Source organism: Balaenoptera borealis, assembly GCF_965194805.1.
Source record: "Balaenoptera borealis genome assembly, chromosome: 16".
Taxonomy (NCBI): domain Eukaryota; kingdom Metazoa; phylum Chordata; class Mammalia; order Artiodactyla; family Balaenopteridae; genus Balaenoptera; species Balaenoptera borealis.
The window spans coordinates 12,841,591-12,867,381 of NC_138872.1; the positions used below are offsets into that span (position 1 = coordinate 12,841,591).

Below are 25,791 nucleotides of genomic sequence, written 5' to 3' on the forward strand. Positions count from 1 at the left end.
GCTGTGACATGGATACAAGGTCTGGAGGAGGACAGCCAAGGATTCAGCCCCGGGTCCTCTCAGCTGTTCGCAGGGGGTGTGCAGGTGGGTGGGAGAGAGGCACCTGCCGCTTTGTCCAGGGGCTCTGGTTGCTTCCTCGTAGCGATTAGCAATGTGTACGGCTGCAAGTAGCCACATGCCTCACAGTGGCAGGAACCGTGGGGGTTCATTTTTCTAATAACGTAAGCAGTGAGAAAGAGGTGGTTGTGTCTTGGTTCGGGGTCGATGCCTCTTTGACTTTCCTGGCCAAGCCCTCGTGGTCACAAGGTGGCTGCCCCGGGTCCACGCCTCGTGTCCTCACTCGGCTGGGCGGGAAGCACGGGCGGACTGACAGCTCCTCCTCAGGGGAAAAGCGTCTTTCCCGTTAGCGCCCCCTGTAGGCCTCCCTCCATAGCTCGTTGGCCAGAACGGGTCTCCCCAGCCCCCTAACCGCTTACCACAGAGGGGAGCGGGGTTGCCCCAGGGGGCTCCCGCTGGTTGTGCTTGGTGCCTGGTGCCGGCTCTGTGCTGCCTGAATGCGTTCAAGGCTCCTTAGCGAGGAGGAGAAGGGAGGGGAGGGGGCCAGTTAGCTGGTGCGCTTGTCTCCCGCTCCACCGCCGCCCAGATGGCCGGCCTGCAGGTGGGGAGGAAGATCTACTCGGTCAACGAGGACCTGGTGCTCCTGCGGCCGTTCGCAGAGGTGGAGTCCGTCCTCAGCCAGGCCTCCTGCTCCCGCCGCCCGCTGCGCCTCCTGGTAGCCACCAAGGCCAAAGAGTGAGTGTCCCCCCAGGTGGGGTGTCTGGTGACCTTCCTCTCAGGTTGAGGAGTTGCCCGAGTCCTAGGGGTGTTGGTGGGGGCCCGAGCCGTCCCGCTTCCCCGTGGTTCGGGCTCCTTCTGCAGGCACGTGACACAGTGCTGCTGCCTCTGTTCAGTCGACAGATGTTCGAGCGCCTGCTCTGTGCCCACTGGTGTTTCAGGCTCTGAGGATGCAGCCCCGTCTGGATAGATTCATTTCTACCCTCGTAGATCTCAGTCTGTTTGGAGGGTAGAGCAGGAGACAGACAAAAACAAAGCAGAAAAGTAAGAGACATACTGAGCCAGGGAGTTCAGGTAGTAGTGAGTGTGGACCAATATATAAAGCTGGGACGGGAGACGGGCGTGGGGAGGGGTGGTGGTCAGGGAGATGCCACTGAGAACTGAGGTGAAGACCTGAAGGAGGTAAGGGAGCGAGTCAAGGGGACTTCCGGAGGAGGAGGGTTCCAGGCAGAGGAGACAGCGAGTGCAAAGGCCCTGGGGTGGAACTGTGGCTGGTGTGTTTGAAGAACAATGAGGAAGCTGATGGGGCTGGAAGAGAGTGAATGAGAAAGAGGGGTGGGCAGTGAGGTCAGCCAGACCCTATAGGGCCTGTGCCCACGGTAAGGACCATGGAACCACTGGAAGGTTCTGAGCAGAGGGGCGGCATGATCTGATGTAGGTTCTGGCCGAATCTCTCTGGCTGCAGGTGGAGACTAGATTGTCAGGGGCAGAGGTAGAAGCAGGGGGAGTGGTAAGGAGGCTGGTGGCCCAGCCCCGCATGGCAATGGTGGCAGCAGCTCAGCATTTATTCGTTCAATAAGGAACGAATGGTGGGGTGGTGAGAAGCGGTCGGGTACCAGATATAGGTACAGGGAGAAGCATTTTCTATTTTATAACCTGTGGATTTGGTTTTCACTTCTCCCTTCTATTTAAGGCAGATGCTCTCTGTTTTCTATTGATGAGAGTGATGGAAAGTTTTAAATAGGATTATTTCAGTAAAAAGACATGTCAATTTAAGGAAAATGATTGATAGTTTGGTTGGTATGTAGAAGTGGCAGAAATCACCAAGGTGGAACGTTCCCGCTTCAAGTTCCAGAAATACCTGGGGCTTGAGAACAGGCTCTCAAGACGACTTTATCTGGCAGGTGGGGATGATCCAAGGCCCAATGTAGGGGGCACGCCCTTGGTAGGGAAGCCCCTGGATTAATGACACCTGCTGTATGACCCTGGGCAGGTGTTGCCTACTCTGCCCTGGTGACCCACTGCAGAATGGCCAACACCTGGGCCTTCAAATCATGCTCTCTGGGGGACACATGGGCATTTTTCTAGAGTCAGCATCAAGATGTGCTGGGTCAGTTGTCACTCTCCCAAATCTGTGATTATTGAATAAAATGTTCACTGGCCAAGGTGCTGGTCTGGCTGCCACGAGGCCTCCTCTCACCAAGAGAATGATGGAGAGGGGGTAGGACGGTGATGGGGAATTTCTGTGCATGGACTGAATCTCCAGGGGTGGGCCAGCTGGTTCTGATCAATCAAAGATCCTGCTGCCGTGGACTTTGGTTAGACGAGGTTTCTCTATACATTTGGACAGCGTGGTGCTGCTGCTATTTGGGGTTTGATTTCCCAAAAGCCTGTGGGGCAGGGGCTCCCAGGGTGGCCTCCTGGGCTGTCGGGAGTGGTACTGCTTTACCTTATGGTTGCTTTTGCTTCGTGCAGGATCATCAAAGTCCCTGATCGTCCAGAGGCTCTGTGCTTCCAGATCCGTGGAGCTGCCCCACCGTACGTCTATGCTGTGGGGAGAGGTGAGCGGGAGCCTAAGAGGTGGAGAGGGGAGCTTTGGGAGGTGGGTCTGTGTGTGTGTGGAAGGAGTTCAGAGGCGCCCAAACCATTACCTCCAGGCCTGTGCCTCTTAGTGCACCATTAGCACTTACCTTCTTTGCTTGAAGCCAAGGCTTGCAAACGCTTGTGGAGGGGGGTCAGGCAGTTACAAATGGGCAACTAAAAGGAAGGCACTAGGGAGTGGTGAGGACTATGGCAAAGTGAGAAAAATACATGTTCACTCAAAAAGGGGCAGTTTTTCTTCAGCTGAAACTCATTATTGCCAGGCAGGAATGTGGACCTCCTCCTGCCAGGTTTGATTTTTTTAAAGAAACCAGAAATAGGAATTTTGGCCACACTTCTGTGGCCAGATAGATCCAGCCCATAGGCCAGCAGTTTGAGACCTCTGATTTCTTATTGCCTTCTCCTTGTGTGCTGTTTAAGAGGTTACTCTGTCCAGGAGATGAAACCAAATTGACCTGAAATACGGGGTTCCCAGCCCTTTTTGCATCTGAGGGCCCTGTTTTTAAAGTTCAAACATTCATTGCCCACTCTTGTGGTCATGGCTGTACTTTTAATATGTATTGATCGAAAATGCATGTCACGATAGAAAGCTACTGAGAATTTGTTAATATCTTAAAGTAGGTTTTAATTTTATTTATCCCTAAAGCAGTGGTTCTCAACTGGAGGCAGTTTCACTCTCCAGAGACATCTGACAATGTCTGGAGACATCTTTGGTTGTTATAACTTGGGTGCGGGCGCTACTGACATCTCATGGGTAGAGACCAGGGATGGTGCTAAACATCCTACAGTGCCCAGGACAGCTCCCCACAACAGAGAATTATGCAGCCCAGAATGTCAGTAGTGTTGAGGTGAGAAACCCTGCCTTAGAGCAGAATAGGTGTTTATAGGCAAACTAGGCAAAAATAGTAAGACAGCTGATATTTCTTGAGTCCTTACTAAGAGCCAGGCACGGGGCTAAATGATTAACATGTTTCAACTCACCGAATCTCTCAAGAACCCTATGAGTAGATATTATTAGTGTCTTCATTTTACAGATGAGGCAGCCAAGGCACAGAGAGGTTATGGAACTTGCCTGAGGTCACACACTTGGTCAATGACAGAGCCAGAATTTGAACCCAGGCTCCTGGGGTCCAGGCCTGTACTTGTCCGCATCACACCACGCAGGCCTGATGTTTTCCTGTGTACGAAGCTTGACATTCACTTGCATTTCTAGACCCTTCATATTAACCACACAAAACCCTGGGGTCCAAGCCCTGCAGTTTGGGAGTTGTGGTATAGCTGAGAAAACATGCCCTTAGAGTCTGGTAGACCTGGGTTCGAAACCTGCCTTATCCTAGGCACGTGACCTTGAGAGAGTCACTTTGCCTCTCCGAGCCTCTCTCTCCCTGTCTGCAAAATGGGGCTGATCCTGGCCCCAGTATCATGGGTTGTAGTGGGACTTTAAAGGAGATGAAGCTCTAGAGTGAAACGTTGCTGGGTTCAAGTCCAGCCCCCCTTGCTGCGTGACCTTGGGCTGGCTGCTACTTCTCTGAACCTCAGTCTCTTCTTCTGCAAAATGGGAATGCCAGTCCCTGTCCTGCCCACTGGCATGGGGTGGAGAGTGGCTGCAGGGTGCGGGGGATGGAGGTGGCGTTTGGGGGAGTTGGGGTGGCGGGTGGGGTGGGGGACAGGTTCATCTGTTTACTTGCCCTTGCCTGGCACTGCCCCACGCTCTCTTCGCCTGGCATCCAGCCTCGAGCACTCTTGTCCCCCTTAGGCTCTGAGGCTGCGGCCGCAGGCCTCTGTGCTGGCCAGTGCATCCTGAAGGTCAACGGCAACAACGTGATGAACGATGGAGCCCCAGAGGTCCTAGAGCACTTCCAGGCTTTCCGGAGCCGCCGAGAAGAGGCCCTGGTGAGCCACCCAGCAGCTAAGGGGATCAGGGAAGCCCTGCTCGTTGGGGTAGGGGCTGAGGACCACGTCCCCTTCTCTGGGGAAAAGCCTGAAGGCACCACAGCGTTTTAGGTGGGGCGGGGTGGGGCTGCCTACCTGGCAGGGCTGAGCTGGGCTTGGGCTCTAGGACCCCTCTGCTTCCTAAACCTCATGGCCTCAGTTTTCACAGCTGTGAAATGGGTGTGATAAGACCCTCTTTTCTTACCACATGGGCACGTTGGGCAAATAGTCACATCAGCGGTAAAAAACTGATGTTATACTTGGGTTGGGGACCAGAGTTCTGTGGAGGGTGATCCTCATTGATTCATTTAATAAGTGTTTATTGAGCACCTGCTGTGTGCCTGGCATGTTTCGAGGCCCTGGGGCCATGGGAGAGACAAGGTTTCTGCTCCCATGGAGCTGACTTACATTTTCTAAGGCTCCTCCTTCCCTGGCTTCTGTGTGGAGCATAGACTATAGACAGTGAGGGCTGAGTGTGACTGCAGGTCCCTCAGGAAGGTTCCAGAGTGAAGTCTGGGAGGGCTTTCTGAAGGTGGTGTCGCCGACAGGCTAAAAGCCTGAGCTTTTGGAGTTAGGGAACAGTGTGCACCTTGGCCCCTTCCCTTCCTCCCTGGGCTCCTGGCGTCGTGGCCGCCCCTCTTACTCTACTCCCTGCACAGGGCCTGTACCAGTGGGTCTACCACACCCACGAGGATGCCCAGGAGGCCCGGGAGGCCCCCAGCGAGGACCCTAGTGGCGAGGGGGCCCGAGAGGAAGACCAGTCCAACTCAGGTAACAGGACAGGTGGGCCGTGTGACGGAGATGCCAGCAGGGACCGGGTCCTCCTCTGTGTCCACACTCCTCCCGATCCCATCCAGTCCATCCCGACGCCACGGGTTCTGTGTTAGTCTCTGACTGCTGCTGTAACAAAGTACCGCAAACCTGATGGTTTAAAACAACACACGTTTATTATGTTACAGTTCTGGAGGTCAGGAGTCCGAAATGAGACTCACCAGGCTATAATCAAGGTGTCAGCAGGGCTGCATTCCTTTCTGTGGCTCTATGGGAGAATCCATTCACTTGCCTGTTTCAGGTTCTAGAAACTTGGCTCGTGGCCCCCCTTCCTCCATCTTCAGAGCCAGCAGTGTTGGCCTGCGTCCTTCTCACACTGCCATCTCCCTAATTCTAACTCTCCTGATTCCATCTTCCCCATTTAAGAACCCTTGTGATTACACTGGGTTCACCTGGATCATCTGGAATAATCTTACCGTAAAGTCAGCTGATTAACAACCCTATTTCCAGCTGCAACCCTAATTCCTCTTTGCCAGGTAACATAGCATACGCACGGGGCCCAGGGATGGGATGTGGGTATTTTTTTAGGGATCGTTATTCTTTTTCTTTTAATATTTTGTTGCAGTGTTTTGTTTTGTTTTATAAATTTAGTTATTTTATTTTTGACTGTATTGGGTCTTCATTGCTGCACACGGGCTTTCTCTAGTTGTGGTGAGCGGGGGCTACTCTTCATTGTGGTGCGCGGGCTTCTCATTGCGGTGGCTTCTCTTGTTGTGGAGCACGGGCTCTAGGCACGCAGGCTTCAGTAGTTGTGGCTCGTGGACTCTAGAGCGCAGGCCTAGTAGTTGTGGTGCACGGACTTAGTTTCTCCACACACAGCATGTGGGATCTTCCCGGAGCAGGGCTCGAACCTGTGTCCCCTGCATTGGCAGGCAGATTCTTAACCACTGCGCCACCAAGGAAGCCCCAGGGGCTGTTATTCTGTCCACCACGAGCTCCCATGTTTTTCTCTCTGCCCAGCCTCAGCCCTGGACCCCCAGACCTGTCATTCTACCTGACATCCCCGGATGTCTAACAGGCATCATGGCCAAAATTGAACTCCTGACCTTCCTCTGAAGCCTGTTGCTCCCCTCAGGGTCCCCTCTCCATCCTTCCAGATTCTCAGGCCCCAAACTCAGAGTTCTCCCTGACTGTTCTTTCTCCTGTATCCCGCCACCTTGCTTCCAGCATCCAGGCTCATTGCCTGTACCTTCCCCTTGCAACCAGAATCACCACCTCCATCGCTGCCTGGTCCGAGCCACCATCGTTTCTCACCAGGACTATTGTAGTAGCCTGCTCACTCTTCTCCCTGCCCTGCCTTACCTCTCCTCCTATAGGCTAGTCTCAAAAAATAGAACAGAACCTTCCAGTGGCTTCCACCCTATGCAGGGCAAAGACCAAGTCCTCGTCATGGTCTTCCAGGCCCAGCCTTGCTCCCCAGCCTCACCTCTCGTCGCTTCCCCACTTGCCCTCGCTGCTCCATCCACTCCAGCCTCTTGTTCTTAAATACCAAATGGACTCCTGCCCCAGGGCCTTTGCACTTGCAGTTCCCTCCGCCTGGAATGCTTTCCCCCTGAGTACTTCTTACCTCATGCTCTTCACCTCACTCAGCTCTCTGCTCAAATGTCACCTCCTCAGAGAGGCCACCTTGAGTGCTGTAATTAAATAAGCCCTTTCTGTCCCTCAGTGTCTCCTTATCCTGTTTTATTTTTCTTCACCATGTGTATTAGTTGACATATATCATACAGTTATTTATTGCTTTCCTCTGTTTTCCCCACTAGTGTAAGCTCCCCGAGGGCAGGGATTTTGTTTGTTTTATTCCTTGCTGTATGCTCCGAGCCTTGAACTGTGCCTGGCGCATAGTAGGCGCTGAGTGAATACTTGTAGTTTGAATAATAGCCCCTCCTCTCCGGTTGCTTCTCTGGACTCTGCCCCGTACTTCTGCTGGGCTGGGGGTGGGGGCAGACGCCATGGGTAGACCAGGGGCTTTGGGTGCCTTTGTGTCCAACAGCTCTGGGCTCCTGGCTGCTGACTTTGGGGTCAACAAAGAACCAGGGTTTATGGGGTTGGCTGGGGAGCTGTCCCACGCTGCTGAAACACCCACAGCCTGGCAGAGGGGTCCTAAAGGGGACAGGCTGATGGGGAGGGGGGAGAGGCCAGCTGGCAGCTGTGAGCTCAGTTTGTGCCCCTCTGAGAGGAAAGGGCTGTGGCCCTCCTTCCCCAACATGTGGGCGACCCCTGATGATGACCGTAAACCACGCTGAGAGGAGCTGGCAGTTTCTACTCTTCTGTTCAACAAGTAGAAGCACCTACTATGTGCCAGGTTCTGTTCTAGGAGCTGGGGAGACACGAGTAAGCAAGGCAGACAGGGTCCCTGCCCTCAGGACACTGATGTGAGGGGAGCCAGACAATGAACAAAAGAACGAAAAAACTGACAAGTGGCGACACAGTATGAGGGTGAGGGGAGAAAGAGTGATGGGGTGTGTGTTGAGAGGTCCTCTTTGGAGCAGGTGGGGAGGAAAGCAGTTCACTCCAATAAAGTGTCTACTTTCTCCTTAGATACATCACTACCTAGCTGTGTGGCTCTGAGGAGTCACAGCCTCTCTGGGCCCATATTAATCAGAACTGAAACTGAGCTACATAAAAACATTGGCTCAGCAAACTAAAAGGTCTGAGTAGGGTCAACAAGCTTCAGGTCTGGCTCAATCCAGCACTTTATATAGTGAGGAGGCTCTTTCTTTTTCTCCAGTTCTCAGCTCTGCTCCCTCTGTGTTGGTTTCCCTCTTACATGCTGTTTTTCCCACCTGGTGGCTCTAGTAACTTGGAATCCAGTTGAAAAAGAGAATGTCCCCTTCTCTTTGTAGATCCAACAAAAGTGCCAGACTTTACTCTCATTGACTCAGCTTGGGTCACATGCTCACTCCTGAACCAATCACTATGAATAGAGGAAATCAAACATGCTGATTGGCCAGGCCTTTGCCTCTGGGGGAGGGTATGGTTGGGGGGGGGCCTTTTCTGAGCCACATAGACTGAGAAAGGGGCTCAAGAGTAGATTCCTAGAAGGAAAACCTTCTAGAACAAGAGGTGAATGATAGCGGGCTGGCAAAAATGAACAGAGCTGCAGCACTTTAGTCCCCCCATCTGTCCAACACAAGCCATCTGCGGTGCTGGGTCAGGAGGCTGGCTTGGTGTGGGGTGGTGCCCCCTCCTCAGGGTTGCCTGTCCCTCTGGCTTCCAGCCTTCCCCCTGCTGTCCCTGGGTCCCCAGCTGAGCCTGCACGAGGACAGCGCTGTGGTCAGCCTGACGGTGGACAACGTGCACCTGGAGCATGGTGTGGTGTACGAGTACGTGAGCACAGCAGGCATCAAGTGCCACGTGCTGGAGAAGATCGTGGAGCCCCGTGGCTGCTTCCGCCTCACTGCCAAGGTCTTGCTGGGTGCTGCCCTGCCCTGGGGGTGGGGCAGCCTGATTCCCATGTCCTCAGAGTTAGCCTGGAGCCCTGCATCCTAGTTCCTCCCCCTCCACTTGGTAGCTGTGGGGCTTAGGAGACTGACTTGTTATCTCTTAGCCTCAGTTTACTCATCTGCTAAATGGGCCAGTAATAGAGCTGACCTCACACATGTATTATGAGGCATATAGTAGTCACCCCAGATAAACCCGTTAAGACCCTCCCAGGTGCACAGCGAGTGCTCAGTAGCTGTTAATATTTCTGCAGATCCTTGAGGCCTTTGCCACCGATGACAGTGTCTTTGTGCAGAACTGTGGGCGGCTTATGGCCCTGAGCAACAACATAAGGACCATGTCCCACTATGAGTTCCGCAACATCTGTGACACCAAGCTGGAGAGCATCAGCCAGAGGATCGCCTTATACCAGGAGGTGCCTGCACCCTACAGGGTCTCAACTCGGGGTATTTTGGTCGTAAATGTCAAAACCCAACCCAATTTAGCTTAAACAAACAGGAGAATTTATTGGTTTATATTACTGAAGCGTCCAGAGGTGAGCTTCAGGCATGGTTGTATCCAGGCACTCAAACAACTATCACACTATTACAAGAACGGGGCCTCTCTCTTTCTCTTGACTTTATTTTCCTGTATTGGCTTCGCTCTCAGGCAGGTCCTTTTCGTGTGGTGACAAAATGGCCCCCAATGGCTCTAGCCTTAGCAACCCCAGTAGAAAAGGAACTCGAAGAGAGCTTTCGTTGGCTTGGCTTGGGTCCCTTGCCTAGACCTGTACCAGTGTCTGCAAGGATGGGGAGGTAGCCTTACCTGAACCTCACAGACTGTGGGTCAGGGAGAGATGTTCCTCAAGGTCAGCTCAGGTGCAGCCAAAATGGAGAGGTACTTGGAGGCCTCACGTTTCTCCAGGCCTCCCCTGAAATCTGGGTCCAGTAAAAGGCACTGCAGGGCAATTTACTTTTCCATTTGGAACTATTGGCATTTTGTCCAATTTTGGATTGTCTGACCTAGGCCAGGATAAAGTGGGTACTGGTGGTGGGCCAGAATTTCCAGACCCCTGTATCACGACTCCATGTCCCCCACCTTTCTCAGTTTGCAGCTCAGCTAAAGAGCAGGGTCAGCCCGCCCTTCAAACAAGCACCCCTGGAACCCCATCCGCTGTGTGGCCTGGACTTTTGCCCCACCAATTGCCACGTCAACCTCATGGAAGTGTCCTACCCCAAGACTACTCCCTCGGTTGGCAGGTCCTTCAGCATCCGCTTTGGTCGCAAACCCTCCCTCATCGGCCTTGACCCAGAGCAAGGTAACTGTGTGTCTGTCAAAAACTGTGTCCAGATCTCACACTACGGATACTTACAGAAGCATGTCTGAAGGCCAGCAGTCCAGAGCTGGAATGATAGCTCCACGGTCATCAGGGATCCAGGCTCCTTCTATCTTTCTGTGCCACCATCTCTAGATGTTGCTTTTATCCTGAAGGATGCCTCATGGTATATAGAATAGCTGCTGGAGGACCAGCCATCATGTCTACATTCCAGGCAGGAAAAAGATCACAGTAGTTAAAAGCATATTAGCACCAAACCGAAACTTTCTTATGGAAGTAATTTAATGTATTAAAAGAATGTTTAAAAGAGAAATCTCTCTCATTGATTGAGATCCTTAAAATGAGTTTGTATACCTCTGTCTAAGGGGCTTGTGGGTGTCTGGGGGCTGTTTCCAAGTGAACTCTCCCTCCCTCCACTGTAGGTCACCTGAACCCCATGTCCTACACCCAACACTGCATCACCACCATGGCTGCCCCATCCTGGAAGTGCCTACCTGCTGCAGATGGGGACCCCCAAAGCCAGGGTCCCAACAACAGCAGCTTTGGGTCAGCCAATGGAACCCTTGGCCAGGAGGACCGGGGTTTGAGCTTCCTACTCAAGCAGGAGGACCGTGAGATCCAGGATGCCTACCTGCAGCTCTTTACCAGACTGGATGTGGCCCTGAAGGAGATGAAGCAATATGTTACCCAGATCAACAGGTGAGCCCCGGGCCCAGGAGGGAATGGCCCGAGTGTCAGGGTCAGGATTTCTCAATATCAGCGGCCTCAACATTTTGGGTAGGATCATTCTTCGGAGTTGGGGGCTGTCCTGTACATTATAGGCTATTAGTGGTATCCCTGGCTTCTACCCACTAGATGCCAGTAGCACCCCTTTCCCCAGTTGTGACAATCACAAATGTCTTCAGACCTTGTCAAATGCCCTCTGGGGGGCAAAATCTCCCCTGACTGAGAACCACTGATCTAATGAGAGGATGGATGTAGGCGGCATCATCAGTAGAGGCTAAAACTATTTGTTGAGAGGTTTGGGGGGGACTTTATCATTTTAATGTTGCAGAAAGAGAGACGGCTAGATGTGATGTCCCTTTTGGTGCGAAGCAGCAGGACACACACACCGCACCACCTACAAAGCGTTCTTGCCAACACAAGTCGCACCGTTCTCTGATCAAAGTTCTAGGTCTCACTACTCAGCTAGAGGACTGGGTTTTAAGGGAGGGTGAAATGCCACCTCAGGGACGCAGTTGGCTAAATCCAGAGGGTGGGTGATTCTAGATGACAAATGACCCAGTTTCTTTAACAAATAAATGATTGGAGGGGAAGCAGGTACAGGGAGGGGGAGGAGGAACTGTTAGGGAAGGGACTTGAGAGACACATCAACCAAATACAGTGTCTGGACCAGGTTCGGGTTCTGTTTCTAACATACCATCTGTGAGAAGACACTTTGGGGAGCATCAGGGATCCCGTGGACTGGGAACCAGATGGTATTATGGAATGACTGATTTTGTTAGGTGTGGTAATAGTGACTGGTTATGTTTACAACAGTGTTTCTCAGCCTCAGTACTGTTGACATTTTGGGCCCGATAATTCTTTGTTGTGGGGTACTTAGTGGCATTCCTGGCCTCTACTCCTTTGATGCCAGTAGCTAGCCCACCCCTCCCCGCCCTGCTTCAGTTGTGACAACTAAAAATGTCTCTGGACGTTGCTAAATGTTTGCGCCTGAGGAAACTTGCTAAATTCCTAACCGTTTCCTGGGGTGGAGGAGTGGGGGACAGAAAGCACCCTTAGTTGAGAACCGTTGCTTTAAAAATAAATCCTTATGTGCTAGAGACACATATGGAAGTGTTTATAGGGGAAATTATATGATATATCTTAGGTTTGTTTTAAACACTCCAGAAAAAGAAAAAGCAACAGAAAAGATGGAGGAAAGAAAAGTGGATCCTGAGTTGCCACTGTTGAAGCTGGCAGCTGGGTACCTGGGGTCCATCATACTGGTCCCTCTCCTTTTGTGTATGATAGAAATTGTCAATGAGAATAGGAAAAATAATGTAGGGTCTGGAGGCAGGAGGCCTGGGTTTGATCCTGGCCCTGCCACTTATTAGCTGTGTGACCTTAGGCAAGTCACTTAACCTCTCTGAGCCTTGATGGTCTCATCTGTTAAAACGGGGCTAATCATAATACTGACCTCATTGAGATGTAGTGGGATTATATCAGCCAGGGTTTACTGATCACTTACAAGGCCTTACAAGGCACCAGACACTCTTCTAAGCACTTTACATATTTTAACTCCCTTAATCTTTACAGCAGCTTAGGACATAGATAGTGATATTACTCCAGATGAGGAAACTGAGTCTCAGAGAGGTTTAATAATTAGCTTTAGGTCTCTGAACTAGGAAATGGTAGCATCGGGATTTGAACCTGGGGTCTGTCTGTCTTAAAAACCTATAGTCTTAACAATTATACTCTATGCCAGGGATTGACACACTAGGGCCTATGGGCCAAATCCAGCCCACTGCTTTTTTTTAAAAAAAATAAAGATTTATTGGAACACAGCACATTTCTTTACATGTTGTCTATGGTGCTGTCACAGTACAGCAGCAGAGTTGAGTGTATAGTTGTAACAGACCATATGGCCCTTATAGACCACGTTTCCCAGTTGCCTTCTTTTCTCTGGAGCCTGTGTATCTTGGCTGTGAAATAGAGTATCCATATGTCACGCCCCCTACAGGAGGGACAATGTATACGCATCTGCAGAGTTGCTGGTGGGATTTTCTTTCTTATTAATTAATTAATTAATTTATTTATTTTTGGCTGTGTTGGGTCTTCGTTGCTGCGCACGGGCTTTCTCTAGTTGCGGCGAGCGGGGGCTACTCTTCGTTGCGGTGCGCAGGCTTCTCATCGCGGTGGCTTCTCTTGTTGCAGAGCACGGGCTCTAGGTGTGCAAGCTTCAGTAGTCGTGGCATAAGGGCTCAGTAGTTGTGGCTCGCGGGCTCTAGAGCACAGGCTCAGTAGTTGTGGTGCACGGGCTTAGTTGCTCCGCAGCATGTGGGATTTTCCCGGACCAGGGCTCGAACCCGTGTCCCCTGCATTGGCAGGCGGATTCTTAACCACTGCGCCACCAGGGAAGCCCTGCTGGTGGGATTTTCAGGGAAGGGACGCAGAGCATTTGACGGCTCCCTCTGCTTAGGATCAAAGGTGAGGCCTGAGGTCAGAGCCTTGCCTGGGGCCTCCATGGAGGCAAGTGACGCCACGGGCCTCTGCCTTTAAGTTCAAAGTCTTTGCTCCTGCAGGCTGCTGTCCACCATCACGGAGCCCACCTCGGGTGGGTCCTGCGATCCGCCCTTGGCCGAGGAGGCCTCATCCCCCCAGCTGGTCAGCGAAGAGAGCGAGATGGACAGGACCGACCACGGGGGCAGCAAGAAAGTGTGCTTCAAGGTGTCTGAGGAGGATCAGGAGGACTCGGGTCATGACACCATGAGCTACCGGGACTCCTACAGGTGGGAGCAAGCTGGGGGGTCTCGGGGGGTTTGGTGTGAATGGCCAGTGGCACAGTTGAGGCCCCCGCCGTGGGAAAGAATCAGAGGACATTTCCCAGGAAGCAGTGGGATGGGGCGCTGTTGCCTAGCCACGTGGTTCTGGGGGGTTAGGCCGAGCCCCACAGCACGCCCCAGATGCCCCCTTCGGCTCCCCTGCCCCTGCGCTAACGTTGCAGGGCCCATCCCCTGGTGGACACCACCCATCCTTTCTGCCTTGGTTCCACTCCACACACGTTGATGGAATGTGGTCCAAGGAAAAGTCAAGATCTGCAGTGTGTTTTAAAATCAGCATAAGACCTCTGGTTTCTGCAACAAACACTATTTTTACTTGATCCAGGGAGTAAGACCATTTTTTTTCCCTGCTGACTCAGAGGATCTGAATTGTTTTTTCCTGGTTAAGTTAACTATTAACAAGATCAGTGAAGTTTTAATTAGTGGGTTAAATGACTAAAAACCCGATTTCCTGTAATAAACCATAGAGTGAGTGAATGGAATTCCTTACCACAAATAAACAAGCACCATGGCCTCCGGTGAAAGGTTATATAACATCTGACCATTGTGGTTAAAGTAGAATCTTGGAGGGGCACTTCAATTGTTCGTGGGCAAAATACAGAACTGATAAGAATTTGGCAAGAAAGGCCTTGGGCCCCATTCTCCCAGCTTTTATATCCTTTCAGTCTTCAAGGGACCGGATTGGTCGGTGTTTCTTGGTGTCTGTGTTACGAGATGGTCTGGCTGACTGGGTACCGTGTGTTCTTGGAGCCTCTTGTCCACAGACCAAGATCTCTCCATGTCTCTGGGTTTCCATTCTGACATTTTTGGGTCCTCTGATTTTTCTTTTAATTGTCAGAAAGGTGAAGGAAAGAACTTCAGGGTTGTGGTTTTTGATTCCCCGTACCTTCTGAGTTCCTGGGATACAAGCCAAGCAAACACAGTCCTTGTTCTTAGGAGGTTTCCAGCCAGGCTGGGGAGACAAAACATGGAACCATGTGGCCAAGCGTGGCGAATGCAGGTGTGTCCAGGGACAAGGCTGTCCCACGAAGACAGTGACAGGAGTTACACCCGAAAGAAAATGATTCTTTGTCCACCTACCACTTCTGTACTGAGGCCTGGAAATGTTTCCCCAGCGTCAGACCTGGAGAACGCACCAGGGCAACCCTGCCCGTCTCTGGCTCTGGCGGTTGGCCCATGGTGCCTTCTCTGGGACAGTCGTCCACCCAAGGGTTTTGTCTACGCTCCAGAAAGTGGGTTCCGGGTGCTGGGAGCAGAGGCTGTGAGTGGGAGGGTGACTCATGCCTTCCTGTCTGCTGCTTTGCAGTGAGTGTAACAGCAATCGCGACTCCGTCCTGTCCTCCACCAGCGTGAGAAGTAACAGCTCCTACCTGGGCAGCGACGAGATGGGGTCTGGTGAGTGCAAGGCTCGTGCTCCAGGAGAGGGGTCCCCCAGCGCGATTCTGTTTTGTTTATTTTTATTTTGTTATGCTTTACTTCATGTTATATTGTCTTCTATTACTTTGCCTGGTGTGGTAGTGGTTTTCCTTCAGTCCTTTAGCAAACATTTATTGCGCACCGGTTATGTGCTGGGACCACAGCAGTGAATGAAAAGACAAAGATCCCGGCCCTCACGTTCTCCGTGAATGCCACGGACACGGGACAAATAAAAACATACACGATGCAGTTACATGTTGTGGTGAGGGCCCCAGCGTTACTAAAATAGGGCGACCTGATGGTTGCCGTGAATGACACATGCTCGAACCAAAAATTCAGACAACACAGGAAAGTTCAAAAGAAGTACATGAAAATAAGTCAGAATCTCAACCTCTCCCCCGGAAGTGACTGTTGATTATATTTGGGGATTGCTGGTGAACACGTATTTCTGCACAGATGTGGAGAAATGTGGGTGGACGGCTGGAGGGACAGACAGACATAAATAAGATTTTATAAATTAGATTCTATGTTACTTGGAACTTTTACTGAAAGACTGAAATTTGTTTTTATTTTAGTTTTATTGATTTCAGCCTTTAAAAATTTTATTTTGTGAATAGGACAGACATCCACATGGTTCATAATTCAAAAGGCATGAGAGGGTGGGTGGTGACAAACCTCCCTCCCACCCTTGTTACCCGGCCTCCCGGTTCCCAAGCTCCCACTGTCACTGCTGCCCTATGTGTCTTTCCAGAGGTAGAATCTGTGCATAAAAATTTAATTTTAATTGTACTTCAGTTTAACAGAAGAAAAAGAAGCTCAGGTAAAATCAGAGATATTTCTGAACTTTAGATAAATATTTCATCACATAAGATATTCAGCTGCAAAAACTATCCCTGGGGAGGTTTTAGGAAGGCGCTTACATGTGGCAGCTGATTTAAATGAAATGGCTGCGGGATGAATCAGGAGACTGGGATCTGGTTCCTTATCTCTGGCTTTCTGTCTCCTCCTCTGCAGAGTGAAAACTAATAACATTGACTTACAATTGTGTAATGTTTTAGTTCCTGTTGCCCATTTTGCAGATGAAGAAACCGAGGTGCAGAGAGGTCAAGTGATTTGTGCAGTGTCACACAGCCAGGACCTGGGTCTATCAGACTCCAAGTCCACTGTGGGTTTTGGAGCTCTGTAGCTACATTGCTTTCTTGAGAAAGAGGCTGGGAAGGTGTGAGATGGGGCAGGAATAGTTGATGGCTGTGGTTTCTTCCTTCTGCAAGGGGACGAGCTGCCCTGTGACATGAGGATCCCGTCAGACAAGCAGGACAAGCTTCATGGCTGCCTGGAGCACCTCTTTAACCAGGTAGGACCTTTGTCCCAACCCTGGCCTGACCTTGAGTTCTTCCCATCACCCCTGGTAAGAACCCATAAGCCAGGAGCCGGGGCAGCGGCTATGAGTAATGGGTCCCTGCAGCTTGGAGGGCCCTGTGGGCCAAACTAACCCAGAGCTTCCTGCCACCCAGGTGGACTCCATCCATGCACTCCTCAAGGGGCCAGTCATGAGCAGAGCTTTTGAAGAGACCAGGCATTTCCCCATGGACCACAGCCTACAAGGTGAGCAGAGAAGAGTCCCCAGGCAGGGCGAGGGATGACATCCAGCATCCGTCAGGGACACAGGCTGCAACGGGTGACGTGTGCTGGACAGGCGGCAGGCCACCTGGGCCACGTTCTCAGCTTTGCCCCTCACCTGTTGAATGGCCGTGGGTCAGTCCAGGGTCAGTCAGCAGGTTCAGCCCGTGGGCCAAATCCAGCCCATGGCCTGTTTTTGTACAGACTGTGAGCTGAGAATGATTTTTCATGTATAATGGATTGTCAAAACGGAACGAAAGAAAGAAAGAAAGAATATGTGACAGAGACTGTATGCCCTGCAAAGCCTAAATCAGTTCCTATCTGACTCTTTACAGAAAAAGTGTGTGGACCCCTGGGCTGGTCCCTGAGCCTTTCTGGGCCTCTGTCTGCCTGTTTATAACATGAGGGGAAGGACTGGAGCACAATTTGCCAAACCTCAGACACCCCCAGCCTCCTTCATCGTTTTAGACATATTCATAGAATCTGCCAACATCTTTATATTTTTTAAACCATATTCATTTGCTGCCCATATTATTGATAGATCAAAGTGTCTCCTTTTAAAAAATTCAATTTTGAAAGGAATTTATTTAACTCCTCGTAAATGGAAAACCAGTATAAAATGTCATAAAATAATGATAAATCCAATGGAAACAGCAACAAAAAATGTCATTGTACTGTAGTTAGGCACTGTTGCCTGCCCAGAGCTCTTTGTTCTTTATTCCTGAGGGGGATTAGTGAGTTAAAGAAGTGTTAAGGACTTACCAGCACCAAATTGAGACCTTCTTCTTGAAATGATTGAGAGAAAAAGATTGACTTTTATGTCCCTCTATTTACTTCTCCTCCCATTTACCCATCTACCCACCTACCCATCCACCCACCCATTTATCTATCCACCCATCCGTCCATCCATCCCATCCCATCCATCCCATCCATCCCATCCATCCATCATCCATCCATCCATCCATCTATCCATCCATCCATCCATCTATCCCATCCATCCATCATCCATCCATCCATCCATCCATTCATCTATCCATCCATCCATCCATTCATCTATCCATCCATCCATCCATCCATCCATCCATCATCCATCCATCCATTCATCTATCCATCCATCCATCCACCCATCCATCCATCCATCCATTCATCTATCCATCCATCCATCCACCCATCCATCCATCCATCCATCCATCCATCCATCCATTCATCTATCCATCCATCCCATCCATCCCATCCATCCATCCATCATCCATCCATCCCATCCATCCATCTATCCATCCATCCATCCATCTATCCATCCATCCCATCCATCCATCATCCATCCATCCATCCATCCATTCATCTATCCATCCATCCATCCATCCATCCATCCATCCATTCATCTATCCATCCATCCCATCCATCCCATCCATCCATCCATCATCCATCCATCCCATCCATCCATCTATCCATCCATCCATCCATCTATCCATCCATCCCATCCATCCATCATCCATCCATCCATCCATCCATTCATCTATCCATCCATCCATCCATCCATCCATTAATCTATCCATCCATCCATCCATTCATCTATCCATCCATCCATCCATTCATCTATCCATCCATCCATCCATCCACCCATCCATTAATCTATCCATCCACCCATCCATCCATCTATCCATCCATCCATCCATCCATTAATCTATCCATCCACCCATCCATCCATCTATCCATCCATCCATCCATCCATCCATCCATCCATCCATCCATCCATCTATCCACCCATCCATCCACCCATCCACCTACCCACTCATCCACCCATCTGTCTACTCCATGCATCCGTGCATTCATACATCCAGTAAATAATTTCCAAGAACCAGCTTGTGTCAGGCCTTGTGCTGGGCCCTGGGGCCCATGAGATGAAAGTGACACTGCCTCTGACCTCAAGGAGCTTCCAGTAGAGTTCAGGAGATAGGAAAAGAAACAAGCAGTTGCTCCTAAGTGAGGGTCGGAAGTGGTGAGGAGTTGGGGTGCCCTAGCTCAGCTCTCCCTCCTGCTGTCTCAGGATCATCTCTCCCTGGGATGAACCTTAGAAAGAAGAAATGTCAAACTCAGAGGAAACAAAATCACAAATATCTCAGAAACCTGGGACTTTGTAGCAGGGAAGAGGCCAAAGGAGTGGGGACCTGTGTATGCTTGTCTGGGGCCAGGTTCAAGTCCCTTTTCTGTCACTACCCTGCTATGTGACTTTAGGCAAGTCACTTTTCCACTCTGTGCCTGGACTTCCTCCTCTGTGTAGGATAAAGGTTACGCTAGGTTACAACTCATGTGCCAGCTCGATTGGTTGTGGCTGTGAGGAGGTAGTACCCAAGAATCCTTCCGTGACTACATCCAGGCTTAGGAGACAAGAATGCCCTGATTGATTTGTGATGCCTGCATTGGATTTGTTGCACCTGTGAGGAGTCACAGCCTCAGACGAGTGGGAAGGAGTGCTGAGATTGATCAGCAATGTCTGCCTTGAGTGTGATACTATGAATTCGTAGCACACTTACCATGTATTTGCCTTCCGTGGACCAGATAGTACCCTAGAGTCCTGCCAGTATCCTTGACCTAAGATTCTGAGCTTTGGAATCTAGTGATGGGACAGAGGCCTTTGTGCCACCATTTTCCAAAGCTATCTAATTGTCCCTTTCCTGCCCTCATGTCACTTTCTGCCCCAGAGTTCAAACAGAAAGAGGAGTGTACAATTCGTGGCCGGAGCTTGATCCAGATCAGCATCCAGGAGGACCCCTGGAACCTCCCCAATTCCATCAAGACCCTGGTGGACAACATTCAGAGATACGTGGAAGGTCAGTTGGGCAGGGAAGGCTGTAATGTGGAGTTTTTGTGGCCTTTGGTTCCTGATGTAGAATGTGGAAGGATCAGGAATGGGTCCATCTCCGTGCCCCATGTCTCTCCAGGCCCAGGGAGAGGACAGGAAGAGCGAGTGTCCCTTTCTCAGCTGTGTCCTGCCCTGGGCAAGGCCCTGGGACAGTACACACTTGATCAAGGAACCGCTGATTTGGGGTGCCTGGGGCTTCCTTGCAGAGTCAGGAGGCTAAGAAGGCTGAACTTGTTCCTTCTCAGCTTCCAAAATTGTGGATGTAGTTCAGTTCCTTTTGTTTACTAACAGGTTACAAGTTGGGGGGTGGGTAGGTCCTGATCGGACTTGGGCCCCCAGGTAATTTTTGATGCTACAGCATTAAAAAAATGTGAATCTGCTGCCAGCATTTATAATCTGAGACCCCACATAAAAGTCTAGATTTCTGGCTATTCTTGAACAATCAGAAGATCTGGCAATAACAGGCCTGCAATTCCGCATTCACACTTGGCTGGAGATGAGTGGTGGCCACCCTCTTTAGGTGGGGGAGGGCTGCCTTCCAGTGCACATGGATCCCACCATGCCCTGTGGCCTGGGGTCTGCTTCATGCACCTTATGTTACCTGCCTGGCCCTTGGCAGCATTTGAGCCTGGGACTCCTGGGTTAGAAGGATCCCAGGCCAGGGAGACATCTGACCAGGACAGCAGGAGGTGCTTGGCCCCAGAGTCATGACCCCAGGAACAGCACCCTCTGAGTTGGAAGTCTGTGTTGGCCCTGAGATGTCCTGTCTTCCAAAATTCTCATTGGTGAAGAGCATGGACTCTGGAGCCAGATGGCCAGTGCTCAAACCCCAGCTCTCCCACTTATTGGCTGTGTGACCTTAGCAAGTTCCTTGACTTCTCTGTGCTTCAGTCTCTTCATGTGTAAAATGGGTTCATAGTGTTGTTGTGAGGGGTGAATGAGTCAGTACAAACAAGGCACTTAGTACAGTGCCTGGCACACAGTTAAGTCCTCAGTAAGCACATGCTGGTGTTACTACCACACCCTGCCCTGCATCTTAGTGCCTCCCCAGGACAGAATGTATCACAAGAGGGCAAATCCAGGGGCCCTTCAGATTTTTCTTTTAAGCCCCTTCTGGCCCCAAGAGCCTTTATTTGAAGGAAAGAGACCAGGCTGTTAGGCCTGTGTCTGGAAGATCTGAGCTTTGTCTACACGTGGGCAGGGCTTGGCTGTGTAGGACGATGTGAATAAGTACCTGAGTACACGTGTGAGTGTACGTGGTCTGAGTGTGCTCCCACATGTACGTACATGCGTGTGTCAGGGTGTGCCCACGCACAGGTACAAGGTGTGGGCTGGGGGCTCTGGCCCAGGAGTTGGAGGGGCTGGTGTCAGTCTCTGTGTGGAGGGTATATATAGACAGTTGGGGTGCAGCGAACAGTTGGGGTTTCATCCCCTGGATGTCCAAGGGTTTCTGGAATCTGCTCAACATTCAGCCAGAGCTTCTTGAGCACGGCTCTGTGTACCCAGAGCTTCACTACGAGAAGGGGTCAGGCACGTGGGCTGTGGGGAGGCCTGGCTCGGCTTGCTCCTTCTGCTAACCCCTCTCAGCCCATCTCCTTCTCCTTCCAGATGGAAAGAACCAGCTGCTCCTGGCCTTGCTGAAGTGCACAGGTGAGGGCTTTGAAGGGGCAGCTGTCTGTGATTTGCACACACCCAGGTGCATCCAGGAGAGGCCACCCTGGCAGCCAGTGCCCATGACCGCAGCCCGGGGAAGGCCTCTTCTGCTGGCCAAGGTTGACTTTCCCCTGGTCATTGGGGTCTGCACAGGGGGAGGTAACACCATGGCCTCTAGCCCCGCCAAGAACTACTCAGACCTCACTTCTTCCTCTTGTGTCCAGGGGACAAGTCTCAGGGCCCTGGAGCCAGGAACACTATCTCTTGTCACTTCCCAGGCCTGGGCTGATCTGGATGAGGACACAAGATAGAGTACCGACAATTAGGGAGGCTCTTTGCTGGTAGAGCCCTCAGCCCCAGCCTGGGGCTTCCTACCCTGAAGACGGTGGGGAGGAGGAGAGACTGACAAGGGCCTAGGGGAATCTTAGAGGTGTTCTCTGTCCCTCCCTTCCTTCCAGAAATTCCCAGCCAAGGGGCAGCTAGAACAGGATCTGGGTCAAAATTGGTCACTGAAAACCCATTGGCTAGAGCCAGTCATCAAAAATAATCCCTTCCAGGGAATTCCCTGGTGGTCCAGTGGTTAGGACTCGGTGCTTTCACTGCTGGGGCCCGGGTTCGATCCCTGGTCAGGGAACTAAGATCCCGAAAGCTGCGTGGCACAGCCAAAAGGAAAAAAAAAAAATCCCTTCCAGAATATTAGGACCCTGAATGACTGATTGCCCAAAATTGGCCAGTTCTGTAAACCACATCACAAGCAGGGGGCAAGGAAGTGGTGGTGGGGGAATGATAAGAAGAAGGCATACTTCTCAAAAATAGAGAAAATGCTAAACTGCATTTCTTAAAACGTGGAGCTGGCGTCATCACTCTCAATCAATGCCGAGAAATATCCTAATAAATAAACAGCTGAGGGTAAGGGTTTGGGGAAAGCCTTTGGAAAATCACAAGTTGTTTTGTTTTTTTACATAGGGAGATGGGTCTTTGAGAGAGTTGAGTTTTTCCACAGATTGGCTTGCTTTTGGAGAGCTGAGTTTTGTGGAGTTGCCTTTGGTGCCTGGGATGAATTAATGCTGTCTGCCAAGTTGGCCCCGGATGGGTGGTCGCGTCGGGGAGAGGAGGCTGGTCCCGGGCCCCGGGTTGTGGGGTACAGGCCTGCTGATGGCGCAGGAGCCCCCCGCCCAGCGCGGCCCCGCCCCCTCTGCCCACAGACACGGAGCTGCAGCTGCGGAGGGACAGCATCTTCTGCCAGGCGCTGGTGGCCGCCGTGTGCACCTTCTCCGAGCAGCTGCTGGCGGCCCTGAGCTACCGCTACAACAACAACGGCGAGTACGAGGAGAGCAGCCGGGACGCCAGCCGCAAGTGGCTGGAGCAGGTGGCGGCCACTGGCGTCCTCCTGCACTGCCAGTCTCTGCTGTCGCCGGCCGCGGTGAGTGGGGGGCGGGGGAGGTCTTGCTCAGGCTGTCGCTCACCCCGTTCATTCGTTCAGCGGCTGTTTATCGAGCACCTACTGTGTGTCACTGTGACAGGCACTGGGGACCCAGCAGTGGACAAAACAGAGAGTTCGTTTACTCAGGGACCTTATACCCTGCTTTTGGGGAGATAGACATAAACAACTAAGGACCAGGGATGGTATAGACCAGTGGTTCTCACCAGGGCAGTTTTGCCCCCAGGGTACACTCGGCAATCTCTGGAGACATTTTTGGTTGTCACAACTGAGGGAAGAGGAAGTACTACTGGCGTCTGGTGTGTAGAGGCCAGGGAGGCTGCTAAACCTCCTACAGCACGGAATGCTCACCCCCGTCCCCACCCCCCAGCAGAGAATTCTCTGGCCCCAAGTGTCAGTAGTGCTGCAGTTGAGAAACCCTCATTTATAGTGTTAAGGGCTAAGGGGAAAAACTAAGCAGGGAAGGGGACGGGAAGGGGACAGGAAGGTCTGGGGTGGTGGCAGTTGAAAGTTTTGATAAGGCAGCCACTGAGGGCCTCAGTGAGAGGTGACATCTGGCCTAAGAACCGAAGGAGGGGAGGGGGTGAGCCATGAGGACACTGGGGAGGAGCCCTCCAGGCAGAGAGAACAGCAGGTGCAAAGGTCCTGAGGCAGGAGGATGCATGCAGTGTTTGAGATACAGCGAGGTACCCAGTGTGGCTGGAATAGAGTGAGTGAGCCAGGGGAAGGTGGGGGAGGTGAGTCCTGAGAATTAACTGGGGTCGGGTCTGACTGTGCGGGGTCTTGCAGGCTGTTGTAGGACTTTGGCTGTTACTCTGAGTGGGTGGCAGTCAGGGGAGGGTTTTGAGAAGAGGAGGGACAGGATCTGACCTTGATACTTAAAGGATCACCCAGGCTGCGGGGTGGGGAAGAGTGTAGAGGGGCAAGGGCAGAAACTGGGAGACCAGTGAGCAGGCTTTTGTGGTAATCCAGGTGAACTTTGTTGGTGCAAATAGCATCTTGTTTGGTCCTTGCAGTAGCCCCCAGGCAGGTCCTTTACCACCCACTTTTTAAGGATGAGAACACTGAGGCCCAGGGAACCTGTGTGAACCTGGGAGTCTGACTCTAGACCTGGTTGCCCCAGACTGCCCTGCCTTCTCCACATCTCTTTTATCTCTGAGTGCCCTGTCCATCCACTCTCAGGGCTCAGAATCAGGGTGGGTCCTTCTACCAGCCCCGGGAGGAGGCAGAGCCAACGACTCAGCATTTCGGGGTACTGGTACCCAGAGCTGATGCCCCCCCAGAAATCCAGCCAGCAGCAGCACTTGCTCTGTGCTGTTTGCTCCTCCACCCGTGTGCCCAGGCCTGAGCTCCCCCCACCTTGCAGCCCTGAGCCTCCTAGACATTTGCCCAGGCCGGACAGGAAGCCACAGCTGCGGCGGTTTGGGAAAGAGTGGCCGTGGTGCGCCCTCTGCTGGCCGATGTTGCAGACAGGTGCCTGCCTGGTGGGAGACACCCTCCCGTTGGTTTCTGGAACTGAGCGCCCAGCCCTCACTTTCTTCTTCTCTGATGAGGACACCGGGACCCAGTGTGTTAATTCAGCAGTTGCCAGGGTATGCAGGCTCTGAGCTGGGTGCTGCGTTGGAATGGTTCAGTGGGATTGGTGGATTGACCCGGGTAAGAGGGCCACCCAGCATGTTAGAGCAGAGATGGGCTCTGACCTGGGAGGTGCAGGACAGGCCTGGAGCAAACATGATCTCACGTCCAGCCCCAGAGAGACCTGCGCAAGACCTCATGCCTGGTAGCGCCACATCCTGGTGTGTCAAGTAGAGTTGAATCCCAGCATCTTGAAGTGAAACCTGGGGCAGGGGTGGCACCTGTGACTCCTCCACTCTGTCTTGCTCTTGCAGAAGGAGGAACGGACCATGTTGGAGGACATCTGGGTGACCCTGTCGGAGCTGGACAACGTCACCTTCTCCTTCAAGCAGCTGGACGAGAACTACGTGGCCAGTGAGTGATTCCTCCCACCCCACCGTGAGAGTCGGGGTTCTGGGGTCACCCTGTCCCTCCCCCTGCCACCAGGCCAGCTGCCTAAAGTTGACCCAGGACCCAGTGCTTTCAAACCCCATGCTCCCAACATACAGGGAAGGAGAGGGTCTCTTTTTTTTTATAAACCCAGCCGTCTCCAACAGCGTGTAAGAGGGAAAAACAGCCAGTACCCAGTTCTTATTAAAACTCCTAGAGATAACCTTCTGTGGGATGAAGACGTGTTAAGATTTTCTAAGAACTTACACCATAATTTTCTTCTTTCCTTTTTTTCTCCCTCCCTCCCACCCATCTTTCCACTCGCCTACCCACTCATCCACTCATTCATCTACTCATCCATCCACCCACGCATTTATCCATCCGTCCATCCATCCATCACCCATCCACCCACACACTCATCCGTCTATCCACATACCCATAATTACGAGCACATGATACGTGTCAGGCTCAGTTTTAGGTTCTGGGCCACAGTGGAGAGATATACGGCCATGGTTTCTGCCCTCCTGGAGCTCACATTGTGGTCCAGTGGGTCTCAGCCCTGGCTGCGCTGGGATCACCCAGGGAGCTTTTCAGATACTGATGCCTCAGTCCCAGTCCCAGCCCTGGTGATTCGGATTCAGTCTGTGGGGTGGATCCTGGGCATTGGGATTCAAGATAAGCTTTCCAGGTGACTTCGATGTATAGCCAGGACTGAGAATCACTGCACTAGGTTCTAGAGCCATGGTTCTCTGAGCGTGATCCCCGGACCAGCGGCACCTGGAAGCTTGTTAGCCTAATTCTCAGGCCCCATCCCAGACCTACTGAATCCAAAACTGGAAGTAGAGCCCAGAAATGTGTGTCAACAAGCCCCCCCGGTGATTTTGAAGCATGCTAGTTTGAGAACCCCTGCTTTTTTTGTTGTTGTTTTTTATTATCACCTCCCTAAGGAGCTTGTTTAGACAATTTTTTCCTAATCGCCACACCCCCATGAAATTTTTATATCATGGATATACTATATATCTGTTTATGTACTATATGTATATATGTGCTTTACATATAAAAAGAGTAAGTTTTTTTT

General features: G+C 51.6%; 1 protein-coding gene across 2 annotated transcripts in view; it reads left to right on the top strand.

Moving 5' to 3' along the window:
* The window catches only part of PREX1 (phosphatidylinositol-3,4,5-trisphosphate dependent Rac exchange factor 1), a 194,532-nt gene that overhangs the window by 160,362 nt on the left and 8,379 nt on the right, over positions 1-25,791 (top strand). For both annotated transcript variants that reach the window (XR_014236174.1, XM_082362788.1), the window contains exons 18-33: positions 644-792; positions 2,530-2,615; positions 4,412-4,548; positions 5,247-5,358; positions 8,636-8,823; positions 9,113-9,274; positions 9,946-10,156; positions 10,597-10,873; positions 13,459-13,665; positions 15,023-15,111; positions 16,404-16,486; positions 16,647-16,737; positions 19,455-19,583; positions 21,224-21,265; positions 22,474-22,691; positions 24,599-24,698. Coding sequence is in view for 1 of the 2 variants with exons in the window: in XM_082362788.1 (XP_082218914.1) it covers positions 644-792; positions 2,530-2,615; positions 4,412-4,548; positions 5,247-5,358; positions 8,636-8,823; positions 9,113-9,274; positions 9,946-10,156; positions 10,597-10,873; positions 13,459-13,665; positions 15,023-15,111; positions 16,404-16,486; positions 16,647-16,737; positions 19,455-19,583; positions 21,224-21,265; positions 22,474-22,691; positions 24,599-24,698 (2,281 nt within the window). In the remaining variant the exon portion in view is untranslated. The remainder of the gene's footprint in view (positions 1-643; positions 793-2,529; positions 2,616-4,411; positions 4,549-5,246; positions 5,359-8,635; positions 8,824-9,112; positions 9,275-9,945; positions 10,157-10,596; positions 10,874-13,458; positions 13,666-15,022; positions 15,112-16,403; positions 16,487-16,646; positions 16,738-19,454; positions 19,584-21,223; positions 21,266-22,473; positions 22,692-24,598; positions 24,699-25,791) is intronic.